The sequence below is a fragment of the Lepisosteus oculatus genome, chromosome 14, assembly GCF_040954835.1.
Source record: "Lepisosteus oculatus isolate fLepOcu1 chromosome 14, fLepOcu1.hap2, whole genome shotgun sequence".
Classification (NCBI taxonomy): Eukaryota; Metazoa; Chordata; class Actinopteri; order Semionotiformes; family Lepisosteidae; genus Lepisosteus; species Lepisosteus oculatus.
In genome coordinates, this window is record NC_090709.1 from 37,043,775 (window position 1) to 37,058,587 (window position 14,813).

The 14,813-nt window shown below is 51.9% G+C and overlaps 1 protein-coding gene and 1 non-coding gene across 2 annotated transcripts; both read left to right on the top strand.

The window, feature by feature from the left end:
- Window positions 1–1,599: 1,599 nt before the first annotated feature.
- Window positions 1,600–1,671, top strand: trnae-cuc (transfer RNA glutamic acid (anticodon CUC)). The gene has a single exon. It is a non-coding gene; the product is annotated as a tRNA-Glu (tRNA).
- Window positions 1,672–10,846: 9,175 nt separating this feature from the next.
- LOC138242597 (trichohyalin-like) lies at window positions 10,847–14,580 on the top strand. Its single transcript, XM_069198136.1, has 2 exons — window positions 10,847–10,888; window positions 12,503–14,580. The coding sequence occupies exons 1-2, from the start codon at window positions 10,855–10,857 to the stop codon at window positions 14,578–14,580; spliced, it is 2,112 nt and encodes a 703-aa protein (XP_069054237.1). The 5' UTR covers window positions 10,847–10,854.
- Window positions 14,581–14,813: the final 233 nt, after the last annotated feature.

The following is a 14,813-nucleotide window of genomic DNA, read 5'->3' on the forward strand; positions in this document are numbered from 1 at the left end:
GGCAGGGGTGTTGAGTTCCGCCCGTCTTCGGCACGTTCAGAGAGACCGACCCTGTGAGCGCACACGGGGGAGAGAGAGAGGAGGAGCAGGCCCCACTTCCAGCCTCTCGCTCTTTCACAGCCCCGTACCTGAGGACCAGAGCGTCTCTCGTCAGCAGGGCCTCGCGCCTGCAGGTGACTGAAGTGTGCTTTTATATACAGGTGAGAGAGAGTGCACAAGAATCGTCAGAAGTCAACACCGTTCGTTAGAGATGGATGATGTCCAAGGTCACCCAGAAATAGAGCACGACAGGTCACTCAGAGGAAAGGTATTTTTCATTTTTCACTGGCGTATGGATCTACCAAGTACAGAAGCCAGACAAAAAACATTGAAATGCGATTTGAAATTCACACTGACGTGTTGAGAGCTGTTCCTTAGAAGCGTTTGATCTGTGTTCAGATCTTCTGCTAAGGAGATGTGGTCAGGAAAGGCAGAGACGCCTTCTCTCGTCTGACCGTTGTGTCTGCAAACCCTGAGGTGTCCTGCGGTCTTTATAATCTATAACCACACTTTCCCCTGTGGACATGAAATTATCTCAATCATAGCAGGATGCTGATTGATTTGAAAGGCAGCTTTATCCCGACAGCATGAGAGAGAGGCCAACATCAGTCTGGCTGGAGGTCTGGTGGAAGGAAAGCTTTGAATTTAGAGAATTTAAAATGATTTTTGTAGATTTTAAAACTAAGGGATTGAGTAGAACTAAGTTAATATTTTATTTCAGTTGAACTATTAGGAACAGTTATTTTACGAAACCCGAACATTATTCTGTGTTTTGGTTTACTCGAGATTTAACGCAAGATGGAGTTTCCTGCTGGAGTTCTCGGGCGGTGTGGAACGTGTTCAGTGTCCTGCAGGAGTTCTCGGGCGGTGCGGAACATGTTCAGTGTCCTGCAGTCCAGGCTCTCATTACGGAGCTCGCCAGTTTGACGTCTTGAGCGATTTTTCTCAGCCTCTGGTTTCTCTCCCTCACGATCCTGCGCTCCTCTGGCAGCAGTTTCTCGTTGTTGGCGATCTTGGCGAGGATCTCGGCGTGCTGTTTCATCTTGCGCAGCTCGGCGATGCGGTCCTCGAAGCCCGGGCGGGCCTCCTCTTCCTCGTTGCGGATGAGGAGCTCGATGTAGGCGGCCGTGGACAGAGCGTTGGGCTTCAGGGCGATCTCCAGCCGCAGTTGGAGGACAGCCTGATGAGCTGCGTGATCCGGTCCTCAATCGTCTCGAAGTCCATTTCGATTTTCTCAAGCATCTCCTTCGTCGACATGAACTTGCCGGAAGCCTTAACAAAGTTGTCCTTGAGTTCTTTGACTGTTTTCATGACCTTGACCACCAAGCTCGCCTCCACATTCAAAGCGGACGCCTTGTCCTCCGTGGAGTCGGACGCAATGATCTGGAAATCTGTGTTCGGCTGAGGACGCACGTCGATGTCTTTCTGCAGCGTCTCGGCGTCCCATAACGTGATTCCTGCGGGGAGACAAGAAATAGAAGAGGTGTTCATGGGGCTTTGCAAGCTTGTCGCACTACAGGGAGTGATCTTTCAGCTGCGCAGTCAAGTGTCGCTGTAGCGTCCCTGGTGGTCTAGTGGTCAGGATTCGGCGCTCTCACCGCCGTGGCCCGGGTTCAATTCCCGATCAGGGAATGTCAATACTCTTCTGGGGCGGAGTGGTGGCTCTGTGGCTGAGGATCTGTTCCTGTGGCTGGAAGGTTGCTGGTTCAAATCCCGCAGCCAGCAGAGGAATCCTACTCCGTTGGGCCTCTGAGCAAGGCCCTTCACCCCAACTGCTCCAGGGGCGCTGTCCAATGTCTGATCCTGCACTCTGACGCCCAGCTTCCCTCCCTGTCTGTGTGTCTCATGGAGAGCAAGCTGGGGTCTGTGAAAAGACATTCCTAATGCAAGAAATTGTATAGGGCCAATATATCAACACGATCACATTATTATAAATCATAATCAATGCCACAGATATAAGCGCAAGGCGAGGCATCCTGACCACAAGGATGAGGGTGGAGCCCCACCACTGATGCAGCCCTCCAGTGAGAGATTTTGGTTCAACAGGCTCGTTGGGTTATTCACAAGCATTTAATCACTGATCACTGATCGAGGGTGTGATGGGAGCGTCTGAGATTCACATTCCCTGAAGGGCAGACGGGAGATTTGGACTGCCCGACACAAGACATAGGAACAGATGACGAGTGACTGCTTGCTGGTTCCACGTGGTGAACAGAAGGATTTAATAGCGAGTGATAAGAATGAGGAACTCGGAGCAGTTTCAGTGGGATCGGGCTTCAATGCAAGCGTCCGGTTCTTCTGGTCCTTTTGTCACGACTGAAACAACGAGGATGAGAAACAAACGCCGGCCAGAGCGATGGGAGCCAGATGGAGTGTCCACTGTGGGTTAACGCTAGGGGACGACACTGCACCAGACTGGAGCCAGATGGAGTGTCCACTGTGGGTTAATGCCAGGGGACAACACTGCACCAGACTGGAGCCAGATGGAGGTTCCAATGTGAGTTAACACTAGGGGATGACACTACACCAGACTGGAGCCAGATGGGTATGACTGGAAGCCAGGGAGGAAGTGATCTTATCATTGACACTCTGTCTCTGGGAACACCAAGGACTGTGAACGTGGGGGTACGGTGCCTGATGACGCAAGAGGAGCACAAGTCCTAGGAAGGAGCCAGACTATCAGGCAGCATGGCATCCAATAGGATTCAGTAGCGATCTGCAGTGTGGAGAGGGAGACATTGAAGGAGCTGCGTCTTTGATGTGTAGAGAAAACTTATCAGAATCTAAAGAGGGCTCATACAGCTCAGCTCAGTATAGCTCTCACCTGGAATCTGTCATAGAGCTGAAAGACAGGTCACCTCAGTGTGAGTCTCTCACCTGGAATCAGTGTGTCTGTCAGGGTCATACAGCTGGAGACAGGTCACCTCAGTGTGAATCTCTCACCTGGAATCAGTGTGTCTGTCAGGGTCATACAGCTGGAGACAGGTCACCTCAGTGTGAATCTCTCACCTGGAATCAGTGTGTCTCTGTCAGGGTCATACAGCTGGAGACAGGTCACCTCAGTGTGAATCTCTCACCTGGAATCAGTGTGTCTGTCAGGGTCATACAGCTGGAGACAGGTCACCTCAGTGTGAATCTCTCACCTGGAATCAGTGTGTCTGTCAGGGTCATACAGCTGGAGACAGGTCACCTCAGTGTGAGTCTCTCACCTGGAATCAGTGTGTCTGTCAGGGTCATACAGCTGGAGACAGGTCACCTCAGTGTGAATCTCTCACCTGGAATCAGTGTGTCTGTCAGGGTCATACAGCTGGAGACAGGTCACCTCAGTGTGAATCTCTCACCTGGAATCAGTGTGTCTGTCAGGGTCATACAGCTGGAGACAGGTCACCTCAGTGTGAATCTCTCACCTGGAATCAGTGTGTCTGTCAGGGTCATACAGAATCCCCAGCTGGATCAAACGAATGCATGACCCCAAACTGTCTGGATAGCTTCTGTAAAAACGTTTTCTAAACCTTAGAGTTGTACAGTTTTAGAAGCTTTGTGATTGTGCTCTCTCATAAATTACAGGAATTAGAGCCACGCTCCTCACCAGCTCTCCCTCCTCTGTACCCAGCCAGTGTTGAAGCTGATACCAGAGACACTGCTGTACACAGAGAGGGGCGGGAGGGGGGATCAAGCCGCACAGCCCTGTTGTTGAAGCCGATACCCTTTAACTGATGACTTCCAGTCAGCAGCAGGGGCAGTCGATCACTCGGGATGCAGAAAGCAGAACAGGACACCCAGTTATCTGAAAATGTTACTTTATTAAAACTTCTACAAAAAGATTCACGACAAGAACCAGACGAACCCGAGAGCCTTCGACACGCCAGCGCCGCCCAGAGGCAACGCGAGGACCGCAGACGGGGAACGCACCGACGTCTCCATATATTAGTGTAACAATCTGTCCCGTACGCTATGTACAACATTAGTAGTCGGCGAAGAAGAAGGAAAAAAACACAAAGACATCCAGTGTGTCACGACAGCAGTACCTACAGCGCCCACGCCCCTGGGGTAGTATTCACACCCCTGCCCCGCCGCCCTCACCCCTAAACCTCAAAGCTGGCTGGCCGAGCCCCCCGTCCCCCAGAACACCCTGGACTGACTCCACCTGCTCCTGTCCTGCTTTACACAGCAGCGCCCCCTGTAGCTGGAGGTGCGATACATCACAGCGGCGCCCCCTGTGGACGGTGTTTGACGCGTCTCTCCTGCACACCGGGGCGCAGAGACGAGGAGCTGGTACCCCAAAACTGTCCTCCTGGTCTAACAGGACCGGACCAGATAGACTGGACCTGAACCACCAGACCAGCTGTCCTCCTGGTCTAACAGGACTGGACAGTGTACTGACCTGGGCCAGTCACAGCGAATGGATCAGGAGTGATTGATCACATGGAGATACTGACCAGGGCTAGTCACAGCGAATTGATCAGGAGTGATTGATCACATGGAGATACTGACCAGGGCCAGTCACAGCGAATTGATCGTGAGCAATCGATCACATGGAGATACTGACCAGGGCCAGTCCCAGCGAATTGATCGTGAGCAATCGATCACATGGAGATACTGACCAGGGCCAGTCCCAGCGAATGGATCGTGAGCAATAGATCACATAGAGATACTGACCAGGGCCAGTCCCAGCGAATTGATCGTGAGCAATCGATCACATGGAGATACTGACCAGGGCCAGTCCCAGTGAGTCGATCGTGAGCAATCGATCACATGGAGATACTGACCAGGGCCAGTCCCAGTGAGTCGATCGTGAGCAATCGATCACATGGAGATACTGACCAGGGCCAGTCCCAGTGAGTCGATCGTGAGCAATCGATCACATGGAGATACTGACCAGGGCCAGTCCCAGTGAGTCGATCATGAGCAATCGATCTCAGGGGCAAAGTACCGGAGAATTCGAGCGAAGCCCCAGGCTGCTGGTGAAGTGGGCCTGGAAATGTGCAAGACTGCAAAGCAAACAGCAGACAGACCCCTCTCCCACACCCCAGCACGCAGCAGCAACAGAGCGTTTCCTCTCGGGGGTGGGGGGCCCCCTTGTAGGAAGGAGACCGAACCAGCAGTCCCCTGAACTCCGCCACACACCCCCCCCCTCCAAACACCGCCACCCCAGGAACCCCGAAAAACGAGAAGTAAAAGGAATACAGAAGTACCAGCCTCCCCCACCCCCCTAGTGTCCTTCCTCTTCCTCAGAGGCTGTCTGTCTCAACGCCACCAGGGGGCGCACAAGAGGCTCAGCCCTCAGAGCCGCCGCCCTCTGAGCCCACAGAGGACTTCCTGCCCCGCGAGAGTCCGCAGGCCGGAGCCGGTCCTGCTGCACCGTGTTCATGGCGTCCTCCAGCAGGAAGCGCTGGATTGCTGGGAAGGACGGCCGCTCCCTGGACTCCCGGCTCCAGCAGCTCAGCATCAGCTCGTACAGGCCCTGCGGACACACCTCCGGCCGGGACAGGTACACCTGGGGACAGGAGAGAGGAGAGAGACGGGTGAGTCTGTGAGACAGGAGAGAGACGGGTGAGTCTGCAGGACAGGAGACAGGAGAGAGAGGGACAGGTTAGCCTGCAGGACAGGAGAGAGAGAGACAGGTACAGGTACTCCTGGCCAGGTGTGGCTGTTACCTGCTTGCCCTGGTCTCTGAAGAACTCTCCAGCGTTCTCGATCACCAGCTCATCTGTCATGGAGGCGTAGGGCTGCTCCTTACACAGCCTCAGCATCTCCCAGAGGGTCACCCCGAACGCCCACACATCGCTGGCCGTGGTGAACTTCCCCTGGGGACACAGACACATGGGGTCACCCCCAACACCCCCACACAGACACACAGGTTTGCCCCCAACACACAGACACAGAGGGTCACCCTGAATGCCCCCACAAACAGATGCACATGGTCGCCCCCAACACACAGACGCACAGGGTCACCCTGAACGCCCCCACATCGGAGGGTACCCCTAATTCTCAGGCGATGCTGTAGCAGGAGGTCACCCCAGCAGCAGTGACCCCAGTCCGGGGGCGTGGGGGACCGCGACGGGAGACGTACCATGAGGATGCACTCCCAGGCCATCCAGCGGATGGGCAGCACCGCGCGGCCCTGGATGCGGTAGTAGTCACCGGCGTACAGGTTGCGGCTCATGCCGAAGTCGGCGATCTTGATGGCGCCGCCCTCCCCCACCAGGCAGTTCCGGGTCGCCAGGTCCCGGTGCACAAAGTTCAGGGAGGCCAGGAACTTCATCCCGGAGGAGATCTGGCAGGCCATGGAGATCAGAGAGGTGTAGCTGGAGAGAGAGACACATCTCATATTAACACTGAGAGAGAGAGAGGGGTTCATACAGACACACTGACTGGACACTCCAGTACATGAACACTGCACTGAGAGAGAGAGGGGTTCATACAGACACACTGACTGGACACTCCAGTACATAAAAACTGCACTGAGAGAGAGACAGACAGACAGTGTCCGGTGTGTGATCCCAGTTGGACAGTAGTGTGTCGAGTCTGTGATCATAGAGGGGCGCTAGTGTTCAGTGAGAAATAATAAATAATAAAGTAAATAATAACAACGTAACGTGGTTTTCGGCACGTCTACCTAGGCTGCAGCTGCTCCTGCATTATGTTTCATGTAAAAGTCTTAGCTTAGATTTTGTTTGCAAGAGACAAGCAAAATCTTTAAATGCAAATAACAAAGACTAGACACAACCGCAGTCCATACGAGGCCCCCTGCTACACTTTCACTGTTAATTCATTAAAGCCCATATTGTCTGTGCTTTCCCTCACGATAAACAACTGCACCTGAATTGACACATCTCTTCTTGCTGAGTCCTTCGCACAACAAACGAAATTTCTCACCGGTCAGAGACGACAATTCTAGTGGAGCATATCCTGTCTTTGACAGGACTTGTAGTGTTTTTAGAGAAACCAACAAGGTCAGTTCTATTCCTTGTGTTTATCACTGTCGGAAATTACTCTCCAGTCAGCTGATTTGTACACCGTGTGTGCAGTTCTTGTATGAAGGAGATTACTAGTATTAGTAGTATTATTACTATTAGTAGTAGTATTAGTATTATTACTAGTATTATCATTATCAGTAGTTTAAGTAGAGTATTAGTATTGTTAGTGTTATTATTAGTAGTATTAGTAATTTCAGTAATAGTAGTATTAGTAGTGTTAGTAGTAGTACTATTGTTAGCAGTAGTAGTATTATTATTATCAGTAGTTCCTCCCGGGGAGCAACGGCCTGTTTTTTCCTAGAAACAAACACAGTTCTCCGAACCCTCGGTTCAGCAGTAGCAGCGGCAGCAGTGAATCAGCGGAAATTCGCACAACCGCTGAGGGTGCCGGCCGTCCCTGCGCGTGCTGTACTCCGACGCGGTGAGTACCGGCTCGGCGCGTCTTGACTGTGTGGGTGCAGGTGTGTCTCCTGCCTGCTTTTCAATGTTCTTTTTGAAGTGTGACACTGAAACAGCCCCACTGGAGCCCAGCAGGGGTGAGCCTGGCCAGTACCTGGAGGGGAGACTGCTGGGAAAACACTGAGGCTGCTGCTGGGAGAGGTGTGAGTGGGGCCAGCAGGGGGCGCTCTCACCCTGCGGTCTGTGTGGGTCCTGATGCCCCAGTATAGTGACGGGGACACTGGACTGTAAACAGGCGCCATCCTGCGGATGAGATGTCAAACCGAGGTCCTGACTCTCTGTGGTCATTAACAATCCCAGGGTATCTCTTGAGAAGATTAGGGGTGTCACCCTGGTGTCCTGGCCAAATTTCTCATTGGCCCTTACCAATCATGGCCTCTTAATAACCCCCCTCTCTGAACTGGCTTCATCACTCTGCTCTCCTCCCCACTGAGAGCTGGTGTGTGGGGAGAGGACTGGGGCGTCATCCAGGTGGGGCTGCACACTGGTGGTGGTAGTGGGATCCCCAGGACCTGTAAAGAGCTGCACACTGGTGGCGCTAGTGGGATCCCCAGGACCTGTAAAGAGCTATAGTAGTGTAAGGAGTTATTATTAATATCATGCAGCTCGAACCCCAGCGAGCGTGACCCCCTGACCCTGACTTCTCTCTCCCCCAGGCAAAGAAGCGCCCCCCGGTGGCCGAGCCCCGCGGCTCCGCTCAGCGGCTGCTCCTGTGTCTCCAGATCTACGCCTCCGAGGAGCCCGGGTGCGAACCGGCACTGCCCGGTGCCAGCTGCCCCCCCGAGGGGCAGGGGTAGGTGGGGCAGGAGGGAGGGCTGGGGCTGCTGTTGCCGCCCCCACCCACACCGCTCCAGCTCCGACCTGTGACCTGTGACCTGTAACCGCCCCCCTTCTGGGTGGAGTCCGACCGTGACGGGAGAGGCCCTCGAGTCCGGCCCGATACCGATACCCATACCGGCCAGCCGGACCCGAACCCGAGCTCGGACCCGTACCGCTGCCGCCCGGAGAGGGAGTCTATTATTAGTATTATTATTGTTATCAGTAGAATTATTAGTGTTAGTAGTAGTACTATTGTTATCAGTAGTGTTATTAGTGTTGTCAGCAGTAGTAATAGTGTTATTAGTGTTAGTTGTATTAGTAGTATTATTAGTGTTATCAGCAGTAGTAATAGTGTTATTAGTGTTAGTAGTATTAGTAGTATTATTAGTGGGATCCCCATGACCTGTAAAGACCTGCACACTGGTGCTGGTAGTGGGATCCCCATGACCTGTCAAGAGCTCTGAGTGGAGTGTCCAGGAAAGAGCTATAGAAGTGTATTATTATTAATATCATCCAGCCCGAACCCCAGCGAGCATGACTCCCTGACCTCTCTCTCTCTCCCAGGTGCAGAAGCGCCCCTCGGCGGCCGAGCCCCGCGGCTCCTGCTGCTGGTGGCCGCGCTGTGTCTCTAGATCTATGCCTCTGAGGAGCCCCAGGTCCGAACCAGCGCTGCCTCCCGGAGAGGGGAGTCCGGGACTCGTGGGCAGAGACGCCCGTGGCGCCTTATCGCTCTGTTTGTTTATTGATTGATTTCCTGCGTGGCTTATTTATTTATCTATCTTATTGACGGAGAGACTCGTGCATCTTATTGATGGAGAGTATTTCAGTGAGAGCGGAGGTGGTGCTACTCTTCCTTCACCGTGAGGAACTGGAACGGTTCTCCTTGATTTGTCGTTGTATAATCGATCGGTCGATGACAGCGAGTGAAATGATCGTGGGGTGGGGGTGTTTCACTCCCTTGTCCCACCCCCACCCACAAAAACAACACCACCCACGCTCCCCGGCGAGAGACGGAGCCCTGGACTTCCGATTCCTGTTGCTCTCTTGTGTGGGAATGGCAGGCGAGCCCCAGGCGTGGACGTGTTTCTGCGTCGCTCAAGCAGACTCCCACGGACACGCCTGTGAGGTCGCGGGTCGTCTTCATTTTTAACCTTCTTGCGTTCATCGTGAGTGAGGGGAGGGGGGGGGGACAGTTTCTCCTCTGAAGCCGACTGAGGTCTTTGTTTGTGTTTCCTAAGTCCCTAAGTTTCCTAAGAGATTTTATGTCAATAAAAAAGGAAATTGGACCTTAAAAGCAGGACAGGAGGGAGTATTTCGCCACAGTAACGCCCAGAGCACTAAGACAGACCGCCCCTTGGTCCGAAATCCCCAGACCCCACCGGATCGCTCTCCTCTCCTTTCTCCGTCTGGCCGTGGCCTGGGGTTCCTCGTGAGGGAGGGAGCCCCCGGTCGCTGTATGTTCTGTGAACAGATGAATAAAAACGGAGAAGCAGCGTTGTGGTTCGTGTTTGTTCTGGGGAGGGATTGACGCTGCAGAAGAGCCGACTGAGAGTCTGCGTTGGAGGAGCTGGTGGAAGAGAGGAGATTGTCCTGAAACTGTACTCGTCCCCAGACCGTCACGGGCTCTGGGGGGGCGGCTCAGTCAAGGGGGGAGGGGAGGTCGGGGTCAATCAGCGCTCAGGCATCTGCGGTTAAGAGGGGGTCTATACGCAGAGAAGGGTAGGGGTGGGGAACAAGCTGACCAGGCGTGTGGTTGAAGCTGATACCCTTTTAGGTGTTTAGGCGGGATTCTGACTTAGAGGCGTTCAGTCATAATCCCACAGATGGTAGCTTCGCACCATTGGCTCCTCAGCCAAGCACACGCACCAAATGTCTGAACCTGCGGTTCCTCTCGTACTGAGCAGGATTACTATTGCAACAACACATCATCAGTAGGGTAAAACTAACCTGTCTCACGACAGTCTAACCCAGCTCACGTTCCCTATTAGTGGCTTCTCTCCAGACATGGCTGGGTGAGCTCTTCCAGTCAGGACAGGAGGCTCTACTGTACACAGAGAGGGGTGGGAGGGGGGAACAAGCCGATGAGATCCTCAGGTCCGTTATCTACTGTCTGCTCTCCTACTCTCTCTGGCCAAAAGCACCTGCTGTTTCCCCGATCTGTCTCTCTCCTGAAGCAGTTCAGCTCCGGCCTCTGACTTCTGGTGCCTTGTCTCCCCCTGGCGGGGACTGTGCTGTACTGCAGCGCCTCATTGACTTCATTGATCGAGACAGGTGTGGACCACTGTGTGTGAGAGTAGGGGTGTGGACACCAGTGTCCCGACTGCTGGTCAGTACAGATCAGGACACTGTGTGTCAGAGTAGGAGTGTGGACACCAGTGTCCAAGGATGCTGGTAAGAGTTGATCTGGGTATTCTAGTGTTTTATTTTGCTCTTACTGATGAACCTGTTCAGTTGGTGATTAACTTTATGAATCCACTAGGTGGTGCCAGAGCAGCGTCACAGCGAGGACAGGAAACCCCCACCTCACATTAGCAGGAAGAGAAGGAGAGAGAGAGAGATGGCAGCGTGTAGGAGCTCAGTGCTCAGCCCTGGTGAGTTTTCTCTTGTTCTGCCTGTCAGAGTGTCAGTAAGGGAGTCATTGAGGGTCTCTTCTCTGTCACAGAGCACAGCAGCAGCTGGAGAAGTGTCTTAGTGTCTCCTGAGAGTGTGTTCGGTCTGTCAGACACACAGGGTCTGAACTTGGAGAGAGAGACAGGAGCTGATGTACTTTCACTTTCTCTTGTCAGGGATCAGGGATCGGTACTGTAAACTCAAGCTGTTTGGAATTCACTAAATATTTTAATCAGGTGTTTATTTAAGGTAGAATGATTGATGTAAAATCTGACTATTTGCTGATGGTATTGGATTCACACTGTTAGTATTCATGATGCTCAGACACGCTCAGATATGATCGTTTCCTGTTTGTTGCTCAGGGGCCGTGTTTATTGTACAGCTGATAATACCAGAGAGGAATCAGTACAGATGAACAACAGAGGAATTTATTTGGCCCATAATTAGTAATGATTTCAGGGTCTCATGCAGCTGTTTCTCCTGTCCTTACTGGGCAGCTTGTTCCCCCCTCCCGCCCCTGTCTGTGTACAGTAGAGCCTCCTGTCCTGACTGGAGGAGCTCACCCAGCTATGTCTGGAGAGAAGCCAGGGTATCAGCCTGTTCCCCTCTCCCACCCCTCTCTGTGTACAGTAGAGCCTCCCACTCCTGATTTTAAGTCTTAGTGTTGCTTTGAGCTTCAGTGTTAATTCTGAGGAACTCTGAGGTGTCAATATCTAACTGGTCTTTAATGATGACTGACTGTCACTGAGGATGTTGAATATTTTGTATATATGTGGTTCACCATCTTCACCCTGTCAGTGTGGGACACTCCCTTCAGACTAAAGAGACTCAGTTCCTCCACCCTGTCAGTTTCACTGTTTTTAAACTAACATCATGCTAATTCTCTTCAGTGTGGATCACAGTAGATAGTTTCTAAGCAGTTTGGAACTATACAACACACAGATTTCCCAGCCAGGTGGCTGAGTCCCAAACATTTCTTTATGAAATGTGACATTTTAGACTCACTACTGAAGGATCAGGACAGACTGAATGATTTTACAGTTTTTTACATTTATTTTAAAATAAGGTGGTATAAAGGTTCATTCTGAACACAGGAGTCCCATATATGTCTGAACTGCCACTGGACACTGGGTGTTAGTGGGACTCTACAGGGCCCTCCAGAAGTATTGGGGCCCTTGGTAAAGATGAGCAAGGAAGACATTGGAAAAATGTCTGTGTTGTTTATCAGATGAGAGAAATCTGACCTTTCAGTGAGGTTAAATTATTCTAAGAAAAAAAATCGTGATGAAAAATAAACATGTACTATTGAGAGAACAGTTAAATATATATATATTATATAAAGTGTAAGAATACAGAATAAGAATGTTCTAAGAATACAGTTTTATTACCTAACATTAACAGAAGGTTTTTGTATACCACAGAGAATACACAGAAAATTAATCTCAATAATCTGTGTTTTTCCTCTCTCACAGGGCAGGGACAATAGGAAAGATATAGAGACGTTTTTATCATGAATTTGAAATGGGATGAAGAGTGAAAATATCTGTGATGAGAACTTTATCATGTAAATAATCTGTGATCTTTCTCTCTGACAGGGGAGGAACAGGCAGATTCCCATGAGACACCACAGCGTCTCTCAGAGATCAGGATCGTGCTGCTGGGGGAGAGACGGTCTGAGAAGAGCTCAGCAGGAAACACCATCCTGGGCAGAGAGGAGTTTGACACTGAGGTAGTAACTGAGGAGTGTGTGACGAGAGAGGGAGAAGTAGCTGGGAGGCAGATCACTGTGGTCGACACTCCAGGCTGGAATGTGTGGAGTTTCTCTTCTCCATGGATGAGAACTGATCCATGGTATGTCAGAGAGAAGGTTGTGCGCAGTGTGTCTCTGTGTCCCCCAGGACCCCACGCTCTCCTCCTGGTGATTGATCTGGACTTATTCACAGACTGGAGATCAGCGGAGGAACATCTGCAGCTCCTCAGTGAGAGAGTCTGGAGACACACAATACTGCTGTTCACCTGGGGGGACAGACTGAGAGACACAACCATTGAGCAGCACATTGAGAGAAGAAGGAAGGAGCTCCAGTATCTGGTGGAGAAGTGTGGGAACAGGTATCATGTTCTCAACAACAAGGATAGGGGCGGCACTCAGGTCACAGAGCTGCTGGAGAAGATAGAGGACATGGTGGCAGGAAACTATGGGCTGTACTTCACCACTGACATCGAAAAAATAAACACTGAACTAGAAAAATATATCAGACAGAGGTTGGAGGAGAGACAGAGAGAGACAGAGGAGCTGAGACAGAGGTTGGAGGAGAGACAGAGAGAGACGGAGGAGCTGAGACAGAGGGAGGAGGAGAGACAGAGAGAGACAGAAGAGCTGAGACAGAGGGAGGAGGAGGAGAGACAGAGAGAGACAGAGGAGCTGAGACAGAGGTTGGAGGAGGAGAGACAGAGAGAGACAGAGGAGCTGAGACAGAGGTTGGAGGAGGAGAGACAGAGAGAGACAGAGGAGCTGAGACAGAAGTTGGAGGAGAGACAGAGAGAGACAGAGGAGCTGAGACAGAGGGAGGAGGAGAGACAGAGAGAGACGGAGGAGCTGAGACAGAGGTTGGAGGAGAGACAGAGAGAGACAGAGGAGCTGAGACAGAAGTTGGAGGAGAGACAGAGAGAGACAGAGGAGCTGAGACAGAGGGAGGAGGAGAGACAGAGAGAGACAGAGGAGCTGAGACAGAGGGAGGAGGAGGAGAGACAGAGAGAGACAGAGGAGCTGAGACAGAGGTTGGAGGAGGAGAGACAGAGAGAGACAGAGGAGCTGAGACAGAAGTTGGAGGAGAGACAGAGAGAGACAGAGGAGCTGAGACAGAGGGAGGAGGAGAGACAGAGAGAGACGGAGGAGCTGAGACAGAGGTTGGAGGAGAGACAGAGAGAGACAGAGGAGCTGAGACAGAAGTTGGAGGAGAGACAGAGAGAGACAGAGGAGCTGAGACAGAGGGAGGAGGAGAGACAGAGAGAGACAGAGGAGCTGAGACAGAGGGAGGAGGAGGAGAGACAGAGAGAGACAGAGGAGCTGAGACAGAGGTTGGAGGAGGAGAGACAGAGAGAGACAGAGGAGCTGAGACAGAGGTTGGAGGAGGAGAGACAGAGAGAGACAGAGGAGCTGAGACAGAAGTTGGAGGAGAGACAGAGAGAGACAGAGGAGCTGAGACAGAGGGAGGAGGAGAGACAGAGAGAGACGGAGGAGCTGAGACAGAGGTTGGAGGAGAGACAGAGAGAGACAGAGGAGCTGAGACAGAAGTTGGAGGAGAGACAGAGAGAGACAGAGGAGCTGAGACAGAGGGAGGAGGAGAGACAGAGAGAGACAGAGGAGCTGAGACAGAGGGAGGAGGAGGAGAGACAGAGAGAGACAGAGGAGCTGAGACAGAGGTTGGAGGAGGAGAGACAGAGAGAGACAGAGGAGCTGAGACAGAAGTATGAAAGAAGGGAGAGAGAGAGAGAAGAGGAGCTCAGACAGAGGTTGGAGGAGGAGTGGAGCAGGAGAGAAGAGGAGCTGAAGGAGAAGATGAGAAAGACACTGAAGGAAGAGGAGCTGGAGAAAGAGACAGAGGAGCCCAGACTGCCTGTCAAGAGGAGGAACAGTAAAGACATCATCCCTCCTGCCAGTGAGTGTGATTGATGCTGTATTACTGAGTCACTGATCTTACTGCTCATCAGACTGAGAGATTCAACCATCTTGTGTCCTGTTAGGAATTAAAATCATACTGTGCTCCGCTCTGTACTGCGTTACTAACACAGTGGCACACAGATCTGTGTCTGTTTAAATCTTCTGTGCTGTAATTGAGCTGTTTTCTCTCAGGGAGATTAGATTTAATCCATTACACAGCAGCTCAGTCTCTGTAATCTGTTCCT

Excerpts from the sequence above, each read along its gene's own strand:
- LOC138242597 (XM_069198136.1), top strand. The coding sequence starts at position 10,855 with ATGGCAGCGTGTAGGAGCTCAGTGCTCAGCCCTG. Across the intron at positions 10,889-12,502 it reads GAGCTCAGTGCTCAGCCCTG|GGGAGGAACAGGCAGATTCC; the intron begins GTGAGTTTTCTC and ends TCTCTCTGACAG.